This window comes from Rissa tridactyla, chromosome 5 (genome assembly GCF_028500815.1).
Source record: "Rissa tridactyla isolate bRisTri1 chromosome 5, bRisTri1.patW.cur.20221130, whole genome shotgun sequence".
In the NCBI taxonomy this organism is placed as follows: Eukaryota; Metazoa; Chordata; class Aves; order Charadriiformes; family Laridae; genus Rissa; species Rissa tridactyla.
The window spans coordinates 39173356-39188325 of NC_071470.1; the positions used below are offsets into that span (position 1 = coordinate 39173356).

General features: G+C 45.5%; 1 protein-coding gene across 3 annotated transcripts in view; it reads left to right on the plus strand.

The window, feature by feature from the left end:
• The first annotated feature begins 5799 nt into the window (after positions 1–5799).
• Positions 5800–14970, plus strand: part of ATRN (attractin) — a 162824-nt gene continuing 153653 nt past the window's right edge. For all 3 annotated transcript variants that reach the window (XR_008466845.1, XM_054204306.1, XM_054204307.1), the window contains exon 1: positions 5800–6201. Coding sequence is in view for 2 of the 3 variants with exons in the window: in XM_054204306.1 (XP_054060281.1) it covers positions 5858–6201 (344 nt within the window). In the remaining variant the exon portion in view is untranslated. The remainder of the gene's footprint in view (positions 6202–14970) is intronic.

Here is a 14970-nt window from a genome sequence, read left to right on the forward strand (position 1 = left end):
TCAAAAAATACCTGTCAGAGATGGCATGCTGAAGTGTTTTTTCTGTTCCCAAGGAGCACAAGTTACTTTCTTTAGACTTTTTTTTCTACTATTTCCTTTTTCCTCCTTACTCTTTATACAATACCCCGATTTTCGTTATGAAGCTGGAGGTTATCTCAAAATATGCCAGGATTTCAGAGGAGTGGCTTTAGAGAGATTATGGCTCTGGGCTGGGAGCCACACTTTCCAGGTTTGGACCTAACTTTAGTCCCTAGTCTATACAAATCGACATTTTCCCAAACAGACAGTCTGTTTTCATAGCTACCCAACCTAAGGCAATCAGATGCCGGTCTTCAGGGCCTGCGTATCTTCCCACTAAAATCAGATGGAAATATATGTGTCAAATATTTCCATAAAGCTCTTTCAAGACACGACCTGAAAAGGGAAAATCTACAAGAAAAACAGAAGCAGAGCAGATACACTGCGAGTAACTCGGCCACTGCGATGCTTTTTGCTGAACCTGGATCAATCCAGCAGCCTTTGCGGCCTGTAGAACTGTACAGTATGAAATATTGTTTCTTTTGAATTAGATAGAAAACCAAGATCCTAACATCTGTAATCACTAGAGCTCTTACAGGGCTCTGCACAGAGACCAGTGATATAACGCAGGTCTACGTGGGGTTGTCACCATGTCACTAACCACCATTTCCACAATTATCTTTGAAAGGGTGTAAGGTTCTTCATTTTCTCTTTCAGTTTCTGCAGTACTCATAAAGTTTTATTATTAGTTTCCCCCTACCCTAAAAATGAAGGACCTAAAGCAACTGCGCAGATGCCGGTATTTTTCAGCTGTTCATCACTACCGTGCTTGCAAATCTATCAGACCTTTGTTCCCGGCAGCACTTTAGTTACTATATTTCATTCCTTATTAAGCATATTTTCGAAGGACCTTTGGTCATTACTTCCACGTCTAAATGAAGGAAAAAGAGAGATCAAACTGGACCTCTAGCAAACTCCCAGTTTATGCCTGAATGTGCTTAATAATTGGATGTGTGTTGTCAAACATGCTCACGGCAGGATTTCCAGGTGGGTGGGTGGAAAGCAGAGGGTTTCTTTGCTCATTCCTGCTGTTCTGACACTTGTATCAGCTGGGGACCTTCACTGCAAAAGCTCCTTATTTGCATGAGAGGGAGGAGGACTTGTGCCAGTGTGAGGTCTGGGACACGATCACAGAAACCAAATGAAAACAAGGGTGAGCTGTTTGCAGGAAGAAGTCTGAATTCTGTAGAGGGAAAAAACCACGAAGCAAGCCCTTCAAACGACCCACGGAAGATCACGTGGCTGTTGTTAAGTGTAGGGCTGGCTCACACACCTCCCCAGACAGCGACCGAGCTCCTCAAGTGAAGATATTTTGGTCCGGGCCTGATCCTGTTCAGATTCAGACTTCGCCGGCACTGCAGAGGCGAAGCACCGACGGAGGGAAGAGGAGCTTTGGGGAAAATGGGTTTTTGTTTTGAGTCATCTCAGTTGCTTGGCCTGAAGTTGCATTTAATGAGAAAGGCTTTAGTGTGATGTGTGCGCTGCTTTTTTTTTTTTTTATAATAGCAGGAATTTCTTTTTAGCTGTTTGCTTCAGCCTGGGAAGGCGAGGAATTTCTCGTGGGGTGCAAGGGATGATCTCAGTGCTGGATGGCAGGACATCCTTTTCCTTCCTCGTGCCATTTAGAGAGCAAGGAGGATGTTTTGGACGGGGAGCAAGGACACGCTGCTGGAGCCAGACTGCCCCATGTCATCTGGATACAAGCAGGGCAGCTGGAAGGACCTGCTATGGAAGGGACGGGGCTGGGAGATGCTGAGGATTTGGGAACATGGGCAGAGGTCGCAATGGGTGGAAACAGCAGGTTGGATGAGGAACAGAAAAACTGGCGATGCTGGGTTATGAGCTAATTGGAAATAGCTGGGCCCTTGGGAAGGGTTATTTCTGGAGTTTAGGGCTCCTGTGAAATAGCTCATCTCAACAGAAGGAAAAAAGCATGTATAATACAGCATTATGATTATGGCTTCATGTGATTTTTGACCCCAGATACCACTATGACTTGATCCATTTTGAGTCGCGCAGATAAACAGACCAAGCAACGAGCTTCCCAGGGCAGCTCCATTGTTTACACATCCATGATACCCAGCTCTGCCCGTGACTCAGCCATCAGTAATGATGTTCTGACCTTATTAATATCAATGGGAGTCTTCTTAACAAGGACATAATTTCACCCCAGAGGCCAATTCATTAATTAGCATCTCCGGCTATCCTGTCATTGGGCATATGAAGAGGATAGTAGCTTGACTTATATACTGAGCAAATATGTGCTGAGTAAATATGCACTGAATTGCATGTGTAACGACAACATACAGGGTCATAAAAGTTTGGCAGCGAGACTGAAAAGAGACGAGTGTAGCTCCTCACCCCAAATGCAATTCAGTGCTGGTGGTTCCTGCTCATGGTAGAGTCTTATCTGAAATCAATGTCCAAGGAAATGCTTGCTTAATAATTAGTTGTTGATTTCCCGTGCTGCATGAAGTCGTGCGAGAGTCACTTAAGTGCTGTTCTGATGACTATAATTTTTTTAGCTGTGATACCCGGGATTATTCCATCCCTCAGTGCAATACCCTTACTGTGTGTGGTTTGCAAAAACACCATTGTCCTGTTGTGCCTGTTGCCAGGAAAGGGTGTTTTAATCATCCTAGTACATCTATTATGAAATATTTCTGTTTTCCAAAATAAAAATAGCTTAGCCTGCACTCTGGGCTAACCTAACTCCTCCCCTTCCAAACCGTATTTTCATGTCAGAAAGCTGCCTGCTAATAAAAAAAAAATAACCAAAAAACCACAAAATGAAGCATTTTTGTACATTCTTCGCATGTTAAAACTGAACAGACTAAACTTAATTTAACAATAATGATCTCCCACAGTTAATGTTTCATGCAGACAGCAACAGGGCACAGTGTGATCACTAACAAGGTCACGAAAGGATTTCTTCTATTGTGCAACATTCACGGATGTTAGTCTTCTCTTAAGTATTCGAGATTGGCCGCTGGGAGCTGGCAAACGCTCTATTAGCTGGACTATTGGCTTGTCATGATGGGAGAACTCTCTCTCCCTACTCTCATTTGCTGGATGATCTTAATCTTAACTCTTCATTTAAGAGAGTTAAAGTTTGCTTGATAAAAACCAACAAAACAATCACTGCACAGATCTGATCATTTTAGTTATTCGGTAGAAAATCTTTTGATTTGCCGATTTTAAGGAAAAACAATCAGAATAAGGGTGGGGAGAGATCTAAGGAGAGATAGCATCTCGTGTTTGTCCATCTAACTGGAAAAAAAACCCACACAAATTGTTGAGCACAGAAGCAGTTCCTCAAGTCTGACACTGATGCAGAGAAGTTCAACCGAAGTCCAGGATGGGAACAATTTCTCCAAATTTATTCTTACCATGTTAACCCATGTTTTTGCTTTCAATCTCTTGTGCAACAACTAGCAGTATTTGGCAAGAAAGGGGGGAGCAGATGTTGTGAAAATATGAGTATTGTTATCTCTGATAACTGCAAGTGAATACAAACAGATGTGGGTAGAGACAACGTAGAGGATGGAGGCGGTATCTGACAGCAGATGCCAACCCCAGGCCTGAGCTGGTAATATCTAACTAAGCCATGTGGTACGGAAGCTGTGCCAGAGAAGTTTCCACTGGTGGGAGCCCTTTGGATAGCAGTCAGCCCAGCACAGCATTTTTAAACTGAACCCAAGATTTCATTCTCCTTCTTGGGGCCTCAAGCAGAAAAGGCAAAAAAAATGCAACACAATGGTTCTGTTAGACAGATGCTTGACTCACAAGACGACACAAACTGGTCTTTAGACCAGTTTCCTATCTGCTCACCACCCTTCATTATCCCTGGCAATTCACTTAGAAATCACTGAGGCTCCCACTGAAGAACCTCCTTCAGCTCAGATAGGTAACTAATATTTTGATTTCTAAATACAAATAAACTAAACGAATATAGTCAGTTGGCTACTTCCATCTAGTCTGTTGTCTGCCTTTGCATTCCTGTACCTAAACCCTATCACCCTTTTTTACAGGGAAAATGTGAATAATATCTTTTTTCGCCTTTCATTTAAAAAAATATTTATTTCTCAGCTGTTGACATCTGTCTATATTTGAAACAAGGTGTTACATTAACTATTGAGTAACTCTAGATACAATCAAAGAGATTAATGGAGACAGACCAAAGGCAACATTTACCCAAGAACACTGTCAGCTTTCTCACTCCTTCATCCCACTGAAAATGAAAGGTCTGATAATTTCGAATAGCATCTGTGTTTCTGTTCCAGCCTTCCTGCTGCAAATGGCATCCCTGCTAGTGTGTTTACAAGAGTTGGCTGCTTTGCCCATGAACTCAGGAGAGGACAAGAGACTGCTTTACTTCTTCTCCCTCTGTTCTTCGCTGTTACAAATTAAGGCCTAGAAATCCTTGGAGAGCATCAGCTTAACTGGTTTTCCAGGGTAGGAAGGTATCCCTTTTTGCAGATCCCTGTTTTCTTGCTTCCACAATTAAATAGTGAGACAGATGCATCTCCCCCATTTTAAACAGGAAACCTTTACTACCAAGTCATGACAAACATCCCACGCTGGTGAGCTTGGTTTGTTTGTGCCACTGTAATTCTTGCGGGAACAGCAGGCTGCTTATTTTGCTTAAGCCAGACCCGATGACGGCGGATCTCAGCACTAAGCAAGCTGACCCTTGGAAAACCCCAATGCACAACCTGAGCACGAACAACTGCGGCTTTAACTGCTTCCACTTCCAGCTGTGGAATGCAGCATCCCTTCCCATTGCCTGGACCTCTGTGGCAAACCAAGGCTCGCCATCCTGTACAACTGGCAGCCCCCTCTCCGCAGGGCCATGGCACAGGGGTGGCACACACCTCTCCTCACTCAGGAGCTGGTGTCTGCAGTCACATGGCCACGGGTGGAAGATCCTACAATCATAGAATCAAAGAATGTGCTGGGTTGTTAGGGACCTCTAAAGGTCACCTAGTCCAACCCCCCTGCAGTAAGCAGGGACATCTTTAACCAGATCAGGTTGCTCAGAGCCTCACCCTGAATGTCTCCAGGGATGGGGCCTCCACCACCTCTCCGGGCAACCTGTTCCAGTGCCTCACCACCCTCAGTGTAAAGAACTTCCTCCTAATGTCTCACCTAAAGCTACCCTGCTGTAGCTAAAAACCATTGCAGCAAATGAAGCAAAAGCGAAATTAAAAAACAAACAAACAAACAAAACAAAAAAACCACCCCGAAAATCTCGGCCTTTTTTCCTTCTTTCTCCCTCCCCTTCAGCCTCGAGGCCTCCCACACGCCTCAGCGCCTCCCCACTCCCGCTTTAGGGTCAGTTTGGGGGGGCTGGCCGGGGAAGCAGGCCCGTGGCGGGACGAGGGGTGTCTGCCCCGCCTCGGAGGGTCCTTTTCCCGGAGGCGGCCGGGGAGGTGGCTGCGGGGACACCCCCGGGCGGGGTGGGGGACACCCCCCCCCCCGCTCTATGCCTCGCGGGCGGCAGAGGTGCCCGCCGCGGGGCCGCTCTGCCCGTCCCCCGCCGCCCGACTCGCTGGCAGGAGGGGGCGGGGCCAGGGAAGGCAGAACCCCGCTGCCATTGGCCGACCTGCGGGTGGCGTCATCGACGGCGGCCCGGCGGCGCCGCCTGGCTGCTGCGCGCTCGGCTCGCCGCCTTCTCCCTCCGCCTCCCCCCCCCCTCCCTTTCCCCACCTCCCGGCCACCGTAGCGGGAGCGGCGGAAGCCCCCTCGCCGGCCACCGTCCCGGGAGGCGCCGCGGCGGATGGTCCGCGTTGTCCCGCCGCCGCCCCCCGCCCGCCCCTGCCGGAGTCGGCGTCGTCGTCGTCGGCGGGAGCAGCAGATGGCGCGGGAGCGCGCGGTGCGGCGGGGCCCGGGCTGGAGGGGCGGGAGGCCGCCACCGCGGCGGCTGCTGCTGGCGCTGCTGCTGTTGTTGATGCCGGCGCTGCCGGGGTTGGGGCCCGCCGCTGCTGCTGCCGAGGAGGCGACGGCGAAGGAATGCGACAAGCCGTGCGCCAACGGCGGGCGGTGCCAGCCGGCCAGCGGGCAGTGCGAGTGCCAGCCCGGCTGGGTGGGTGACCAGTGCCAGCACTGCGGGGGGCGCTTCAGGTGAGTCCCCTGAGGGCGGGGGTATCGCCGGTCGGGGACGTTTCGGGACAACATGGTCGTGGGTGCGGAGATGAGGCGCTGGGAGCCGGGGGGGAGCAGGTCTGGGGGCAGCGGGGGGCGGGGGGCTTGGTATGGCCGGTTTAGGTTGCCCTAGGGGACGCTCGGGGTGTGAGAAGGTGTGAGGTTCGGGGCGGCAAAAGGGGTGGGAAGCTTCGGGGCTGAGGCAGCCCAGGGGCCCTGGGTGCGAGGGGCAGATCCAGGTGAGGGTCAGGGGTTTGTTGAGGGGACAACAAGGGGCTTGGGTGTCCCCGGTTGGGTCTGCTCAGGGGCAAGCCTGGGGACAGCAGGGATGTGGGTGTGAGGGGCTGATGCAGGGGGGTGAGGCTGTGGAGGGCTGGGTGGGAGCCGGGTGAGGGGGACAAGAGGGATTTTGGTGCAGTCGGGGAGGTCTGGGGGCATGTGGCTGTGAGGGAGGGTGACGGAGGGTGACAGGGTGTGACGGGTTGGCAATGCACAAGGCCAGGTCTGGGGGTGTCAGTGGTTATGGGAAGCCTGGGAGTGACGGGATGTGGGTTCCGGGTGCCCCACCGAGCGGTGGTGGGTGAGTGCAGGGTGTTTGTACCCTAAAGAGGTGCGTTTGAGGGGATGTTATTTTGGGTGTTGGCTGCTGGGGTCGCACGGGGTGACTGGGGGTCAGCTGTGAGTCTTGGGGGGCTGTGGCGGTGTAGGAGCTGGGACGTGGGTGTAGGACAGGTAGGTGTGGGTCTGGGCGCAATTGACTGAGTAGGGCTGAGCCTTGGAGGTGATGGGGGGTGAATGCGAGGGACTGGGCTTACGTTGTGGTAGGTCTGGAGGGAAAATCAAGCTGGGGGGGATTGGATGGGGGACGTATTAGGGGCAGCAGGGGTGGAATTGGGGGCTGTGTAAGTCTGATGGATGAATGAACCTAAATTAAGACTGGTTTTGGATGTGCGTGGAGGTGGCTGGTGTCAGAGACAGATGAGAGCTGTGAGCAGCGGCTGGAGGACAGCGTGGGTGTGGGGCCAGTTCCTGGGTGGGGGCAGGTAGAGGAGAAACACTGACTGGACCTGGCTGGGAGCAGGTTGGAGTGGGAGAGGAAGGGCGTGCAAGTGGGTGTTAGGGCTGGGTGGAGGCAATAGAGGTGTTTGGGGGGGGTGTTTAAGCAAGCTCATCTTGGCACACAGTGTAAGCAGTTGTTGGGTTTGGTTAAGGGTGAATTTGGGAGGGGTGTGTGTTGGGGACAGAAGTGGCATCTTAAAGGGGGTAGCTGGCACCTGGGGAAGCTCAGCTCTTGGAGCAGAGGAGTGTGTGCAGGCGCTGTGCTAGATCTTGGGGACGGACAAGTGGGAATAGCAGCCTGGTGGAAGGAAGCTCCATGGTTTGCTCCTCAAGCTCCAGAGTTGAGTGGCTGGAGGGGACCGAACAGGGCAGGGGGTGGTGTGAGGGTCCTGCCTCTGGGCCAGGTCTTTTTTTTTTTTTTTGAGAATAAAGATTAAAAGGTGGTTCTGGGCAGGGGGATGGCGACCTCCCAGCCCTACGCTTGTCCAGGCCGTTTGCATATGTATGTGTGTGTGCAGGAGCAAGGGGTGTCTGTGCAGGAGGAAGGTGATCTTTGGGCTGTGCCATACTGGAAAGCACATTGCCTGCTGTGCCGAGACCAGTTCTGGTGGTGATGGGTTCTCAGACGGGTTGTGTGTCTGAAGACTATCCCACAGGATGAGAAATTGGAAATCTTCATGGGAATAGGCTGGAAATGCACCTTGGCTTCTCTATATAAACTTACATTTTCAGCAGAAGGTTTTCCTGTAAGATGATTACCTGCTTTGGTTTTGGCAGCTGTGGCAGCGAGAACGCCAGCATGTGTGTCTGCGTGTGTTAGGTGAATTCCCTGGGCAGAGCTGTTCCTGGAAAAGAAGGAAATGAAAAACGGATGATTATTCTAGGCAGCGATTGGTTTCTCAGGGAGCTTCTTATGGAGAGTACCAACCACCCTTTGATGATGCTTGCTGTAGATTTGGGGGAAGGGGCGCTGTCTGTATAAGCCGAGGAGGAAAAACACTTTGTGTGCTTTAGGAATTGAGGTTTCTATTTTTTTATTTGTATTTTTTGACAGTCTATAGACGGGTGTGTGATGCAGCTAATTTGAAAGGGGATTTGTGTGGAAACGATGCCAGGCTAGGCAAGCCCTGGAAGTTGAAAACTTCCTTTTTATTGTTTTTTTGCCACTGTCATGATAAGAATTTTCTTCTACTTGAGAGAAAGTGTTGTGGAATAGCCATTTACCTGTAACTTTCCTTGGGTGGTTAAGGATGTTGGTCATTTTAAGATCCGCTACTAATGGCTTTTTTTGCCTCTTGTCTGTTTTGATAAATCTTGTTTCTTTTTTGTCTAAAATTTTGACTAAAAATATCATGCATGTTTTTCTCTAGAGGTGTTCTATTTAGTTGTTTATTTATGAGTGAGTTGAAGTTTCTAGGAATGTTTTTAAACTTTGAGCTCTGAGAAAAGTGCAAACAAGTGTTTTTAGCATTGTTTAGAGCTTTGCAGTCACAACTTTCACATGCCTTGAGTTTACTCTGTCTCCTGTCAGAAATGGCATTGCAAGGTGTTTTGGTGGTTTTTTTGTTTTTTTTTTTTTTTGTTGCATGCTTGTCAAGAGCTTTGTTTTAAAAGGCTTGATGTGTGTTAGTAGGCGCTGTAGGTACAAATGGCAAGTAGAAGGGCAGGTGAAAATTATTTTTTGTGTGCTATATTCCACATGCTTATATGCTTGACTGAGAGATGTAATTAAATTTGGCATGTTAATCTTCCTGTCCTTATCTAGATGTATATGATGACTATATTTGTGGCTTTGACTTTTTTTTGTTCATGTTGAACACTGGGGTTGTCATGATATAACTTGTGCTTTGCTGACCTACTAATGCCTCACATTTTCCTGCGTTAGCAGCAAAGACGGAATGTTGTAGCTTCGTCTTGCAGTCTGCTAGTATTCTACCCGCCGCCTTCATGGGGAAAGTCTGTTTATTTAGACTGAGCTAAGAAATACAGGTAACAAACCTGGGGTGGACCATTTTCTCTCTTGTTTCACCCAAAACACGAAGGCGGGGGATGATATGCAGTGTGTTACTGTTCTAATGCTGATGTGTGGGGTTTTTTTAAGGATGTGTGGTGTGCTGTGACTTCTTAAAAAGAAAGAGGAATAGCAGAAGTGTTACCTGCATTTGGTTTTGTAAGTCATTGTTCTGGGTTGTAGGACTGGCTTCTAAGGAAATCCTGACCTCTGCACAGATCAGGGGTGCTCTTTGGGGGGGTGCAGAAGATTGAGTTATTTTTTTTTTTATTAATTTTTTTTAAGTTATGGAACCAGCCACTTGAGTTCTTTAAAGGTAAAGGCTAAGATCTTGGTTTTATGGGAAGCTGAAATAGAAAATACAGGACGTGCCTGATGTGCTTGTGTTTTCTATTTCTGTACAAACCTCCAGTGGGCTTCTGTGCTGGCTGGAGTCTGCTGTAGGCCGGTGGCTTTAAGCTGCTGTAGTCCGGGCAGGAGAGGGCTGCTGCTGTGAGGCTGTCTGCTGGGAGGGATGAGAAATCTCCTAGTCACAGAGCTGCAGCAGCGCGCTGGAGATAACGTTCTTGAGCAGTGGGAGCTCAGGAGCACCAAACTCGCGAGTGAACTTGTCAGCATTCCATGTTGTACAGTCGAAAGGATGCGGCAAGCTTTGAGACCACAGTCTCTTCAAAGCGCTTTCTCTAGCTCAGTGCCACAACCTCTTGTCCTGCTTGAATTGAATTGTTTCAGCCGTCTGTCTGATGAGCAGGCAGACAAGGACTCCGGAGGGAAGTAGAGCACAGTTGAAGAAGTGACCATGATTTTGCATGGATTTATTGGTCAGAGATTGTAGAGGATTGGATTAACAAATTCAAGATAGTGCTTGGCTTCTGAAACAGTAATTGTAGGCAAATTGTATACATAGGCACACTGATGGGTGATTTGATGTATGATTGTAGCTGAAAATATGAACAGAAATACCAAATGATTCCAGAAAACTGTTTTTTGTGTGTAAAGGCACTGGTTCCCCTTTCATGGTAATGCTTTTTTGAGGTGGGAGATTGAAAATGCTAAGCAGTGCTTAGCAATGCAACGTGACAGTTGGAGGAAAAAAAAAAAAATTAAAGTGTATCTTTTAAACTACCTTTTTATTAATTTAATGGAGACAGTTAATGGGCTGCTGATTGAACATTATTAAGGAGTTGGTGGTAATACAGTGTCCTTGGCCAAAGAATATTACAGTGAAGAGGAATTTTATCTCTAGGAGATTTGGGTAAATCATAACCTGAGAGAGCTGCGAACTGGCAAAGAACTATCATAGTTTCCTTTCTTGAATAAATGGGAACTTTTAGTCAAAAGCTAGTATACAAAACCATTGTCTTAAAAAACTACCTGATACAGTTTAAAGCTTTAGGAAAGTCAGGAAACTACTCAATATATCTAAGGACATTGGTAATTTGAATCAAATCAGTTTAAGTGCTTAAATTAGATTTGGGTGCTGCATTTGTGCCTGATCCCCATTCTGTTTCTCTCTTTTCATTACTACATTATCGTGCTTTAAAATGATTTTCTCTTCCATGTTGCTGTGTGAAAGGCTTGCTCAAATGTTGTGCACGGGTGATAAAATAATAAGCTATTCAAGTAGGAAATCTTTAAGCATTATCAATTTTAAAGAATACACTGGAGGAAAAAAGAACCTTTATACACTTTTATTTAGTTCTTGGAGGCATTATTTCCAACTCTGGATTTATAATTTTGCTAGGAGGTGCGTGTGTGTATCTGTCCACGTATGCATATCTATATTTCTATCTATCTATGCATGTTTTTAAATAGTCTGTTCATTGAGAGAAAAACTCATGGCTAATATTTCATCTGAATTCTCACTCTGTTGTTACTCTCACTGTTTTATTGGCCAGTCTGATGTTTTAATAGGGCTGTTTTAAGAACAAAAATTCATCCATGAAATAATTCAGTGTTTTTGAAATATCTGAGATGTTCTACACTTTTTGCCTTGCACTGAACAGCCAGCGTAAATGTTTGACTTGTGTGAAGTTTTGTTAATGTTGCAATAAGCTCATTTCTTATCGTTACTTTTCAGTCTGCTTTATAGCAAGGAGTTGATAGCGGAAAATTCAGAACAGTAAGACAATGCAGTGCACGCTAGAGCCTCCCTGTCATCTCTGCCTCATGCACATCAAACGTCTTCACTGCCGGAGCATTGGTTATTAGAATTATCGAACAGCTCATGGTTTCAACCCGTGAGAGAAAGGAGTAAGTAGCGTCCAGCTGCTGTCGTCCTGCTAAGCACGTCTGAGCGTTGAGACCTCTGGGAATGGTGCAGGTAGAGGGTAACGTTCCTCTGCCTGTCAGTTCCAGGAACATATCACTGCCTCAGACTTGATTGCAAATGCCTCCTTTTCTGCAGTGGTCAACAGGAAAGACATTTCTGTCTCATTTCTCTCTGTCTGTTTGAATATCAGAGAATAGCTGCCTGAGTCACTTTGGCTGAAGTTGTCTGACATGGCACTGGATTTTTCCATTATTTCAGAGTCTCGGTTGCTTCTTTCATTATGGATCCAAAATAAGCTCATGTCCAACCGGGTGTTTGTTACCATCTTAGTCAATTTACATTTAACATAAATGTACTATTGAATTATCAACAAATGACTGAGGTTAGCACTGTTTTCACAGAAACGGTGGGGTTTTTTTTTAAGCTTTCAAAAGAACGAGGACCAGCAATGCTTTTGTTGTGCATCCTGATAAAGTTAAATAACATTTGGAATGCATATGATGGATTTCACTTTCCTGGCGTGTTCCTCTGAAACCTTTGTGAGCAATCAAATCTAAAACCATGAGCTTACTGTGCCTAACATAAGTGTCTATGAAGATTTGTGCTGAAAATCCTCTATATATTGAGATAATGCTGCTGCTGACCAAACTATTGTATTATTGCATTAATTTGTGATACCCTTGGGTGCTCTTTTCTCAAACAGCCGGTTTCCTTGAAGAATTTCTTCTAGTTTGAAGTTCCAAGCACAGTGCTTGGAATTAGCTTCTTGATCTGGTAGAGCTTTGCTTTATTTTCCTGCACTTAGAATGTTCTCAGCAAGTAGTTCTTTAGGAGCTCTTAAATCGCATCTGCTAAAGCATAGTGAAAAGTTATTGTAAAAAATGCAGAAGATGGGATTAAGGATTACGTGATTTTTGTAGGTAAAGCGGTTTTGGTGGAGGAGTGAGCCGCTGCAAACTGGAATTCACCGTAAGGAGGACTGCAACAATTTTATTACAGTACTTTGTTCTTGTATAGCCATGTGGTAACATCTGCCCGTGTAGCCACTGCAGTGTCTTGAAAGCAGGGCTGGAAAATTTGATAATCAATTTTACAGCACAGAACAGAGATGATAATTTGCTTTTGTGCATGGCTTTGAATCAAATACTCATTTAGTCACTGAAATACCGAACCAGTAATGATGTTTGCTTTTTGTTTCCTGCTTTTGTTCCCTTGCTTTGTTTGTGGCTGATACACATGGTGTTCCTTTAGAGTCTACTTGAGATTGTCACTAATGCCCTTCCCTCCCATTGCTTAAAATAAATATTTATCTAATAGAGATGCAGGTTGCTGCAAGGGTTTTGATGGATGTGCTGCACACGTACAATTCTGGGCACAGTTTTGCTTTGTAGAACCTGAAATCCTTGGGATTCTCGCTCCATCCTGATTGTGTAGTCATGAAATCATTAGGGATGGTAAGAGACCTTAATTGCACACGAACAGTCTTCATGTGAAAAATCTGATAAGCTAAATTTGGTACATCAGGAAAGTGGGTGATTTTTAGAATAATGTTTTCAAGAAAATGGACTCAGTATTTTTAAGGCTGATAATAGGCTTAGTGCATCTTGTGTGACAAAGAAGAATTTAAATGTTTTACTGATTGGCTGAGCAATATCCCTGCTAAAGAGGGGCAGCTGATCTCTAAATCAGCTTGTATGAGCTGCTTCTAGGATGCCCCAGGATCTAGTTAATGTTCCTGGTACTGGTTGTGGCATAATTTGGTAAAACAGGTTTCCTGCAGTATTGTCAGATTCAGAATTTTCAGTTCTCTGAAAATGCAGAAGTGGAACTGAGCTGGTTTAAGGGAGATCATGGTAGCGGAGGTGGTCCAAGGGTTTTCCAATGCGTAAACTACCTTTTCTTCCCCTGCCGTGCCTGCTGAGCTCAGAGCTGCAGAAGAAATAGTGTTCCTGTACACAATGCTCATCTCAGACACGCTTCTTGCATGTTGTAAACATTAAAATAGGGGTTGTTGCTTTGTCTAGGTACAGAGTGTTATATGTCCTGTTACGGGTGAAAATTATCTGTAATGTCTTTTACTAGTAGCCAGTGCCACTCGGCTTTCTGTAGAGACTAATGCAAGATGTACGAACGCAGCTGGGAAAATCCCAGTTTTTCTATGATTTTTCTTCTCTCTTTTTTTCCTGTTTTTCAGAAACCTCATTTTTTTCTTTGCTGCTTTCTGTAATCTGAAAGGACACAAAATAAGGAAGGCTACATTAGGAAAACACCCTTTTGAAGACTCTCTTATTAGTCAGTGTTTGTATTGCATGAAAATTTAATATCCGTCTCCAAGGTGGTGCTTGTCTACTCAAAGTGTAAGAAGCTTGGCACAGGTGAATTAGCATTTTTTGTAAACTCCTTTTATGAACTGAAATACAGAGGTGAGAACTACTTTTCCATTCAGAAAATTTAGGTTGGATTTGATATTATTTCATTGTGAAGTGAAAGAATAACTGTGTCTTCAATTACTCTGCTTTTAAAGCTGTGGTAGTTTTCATCCCTGCTGTTTTTCAGTTATTAGTATTGCTATGAAAAAAAAAATTACACCTCCAGTGGATTTAGCTTTGGCGAGTTGCTGCTGGTATAATGTATAGCTGTGTATTGAGTGGGTTTTGGTTGGTTGTTGTTTGGTTGGGTTTTTTTTTCCCCAATGTCTTTGTGCCTGTGTGATTATATCCTTCCTTTCAGTTTTTGTAATGCTCTAAGTATTGGCATTGTGGCACTGTTGCCAGATATTTTGAATGTAACTGCTGTATCTGGAGAAAGTCTATGATTGAGGTTCACCCTGTGCACAATTTTTGGATTTCATTGCTTGTTAGGATCGAGAATGTGTTTGAGTTCTTCTAAAATAAACTTTTCAAGATGGCTTTGTGAAGGTGTTTTGTAGCAATGTGCAGCATGTTTCCTGCCAAAGTTCTGCACCTGCTGTTTAATGATTAATTTACACGGCTGATACCCTATTAATGAAGAGAGGAGAGCGTCGCATGAATTTTATAGCGATTTCAGAGCTTAGTATCTCCAGTGTCTGCCTTTGTTACATACTTTGATCTTGGGTGGAATCATCAAAGGTGATGCCAAGAAAAAGATTTCTAGCCATTGCAAGACCTGAGACGCAAAGTATTCTGGGGCTGAAATGCTGACTCTGCAGGTCAATGTTACAAGAAAAAATTCAGGCAGAAGTCCTGTACTATTTCCCATCAAGGACTTCTGTGCTGCTAGAAAAAAAATATTCTACTGTATCTGAATTGTGAGCATACATTGAAGTTGTTGGTCCGCTGGAAGAAAAGTATTGAATTCCAAATAATATATTGGGAAATAATTACTTTAGAGGTCACTGATGATTCTGTGATTTTTATTTTTTTTC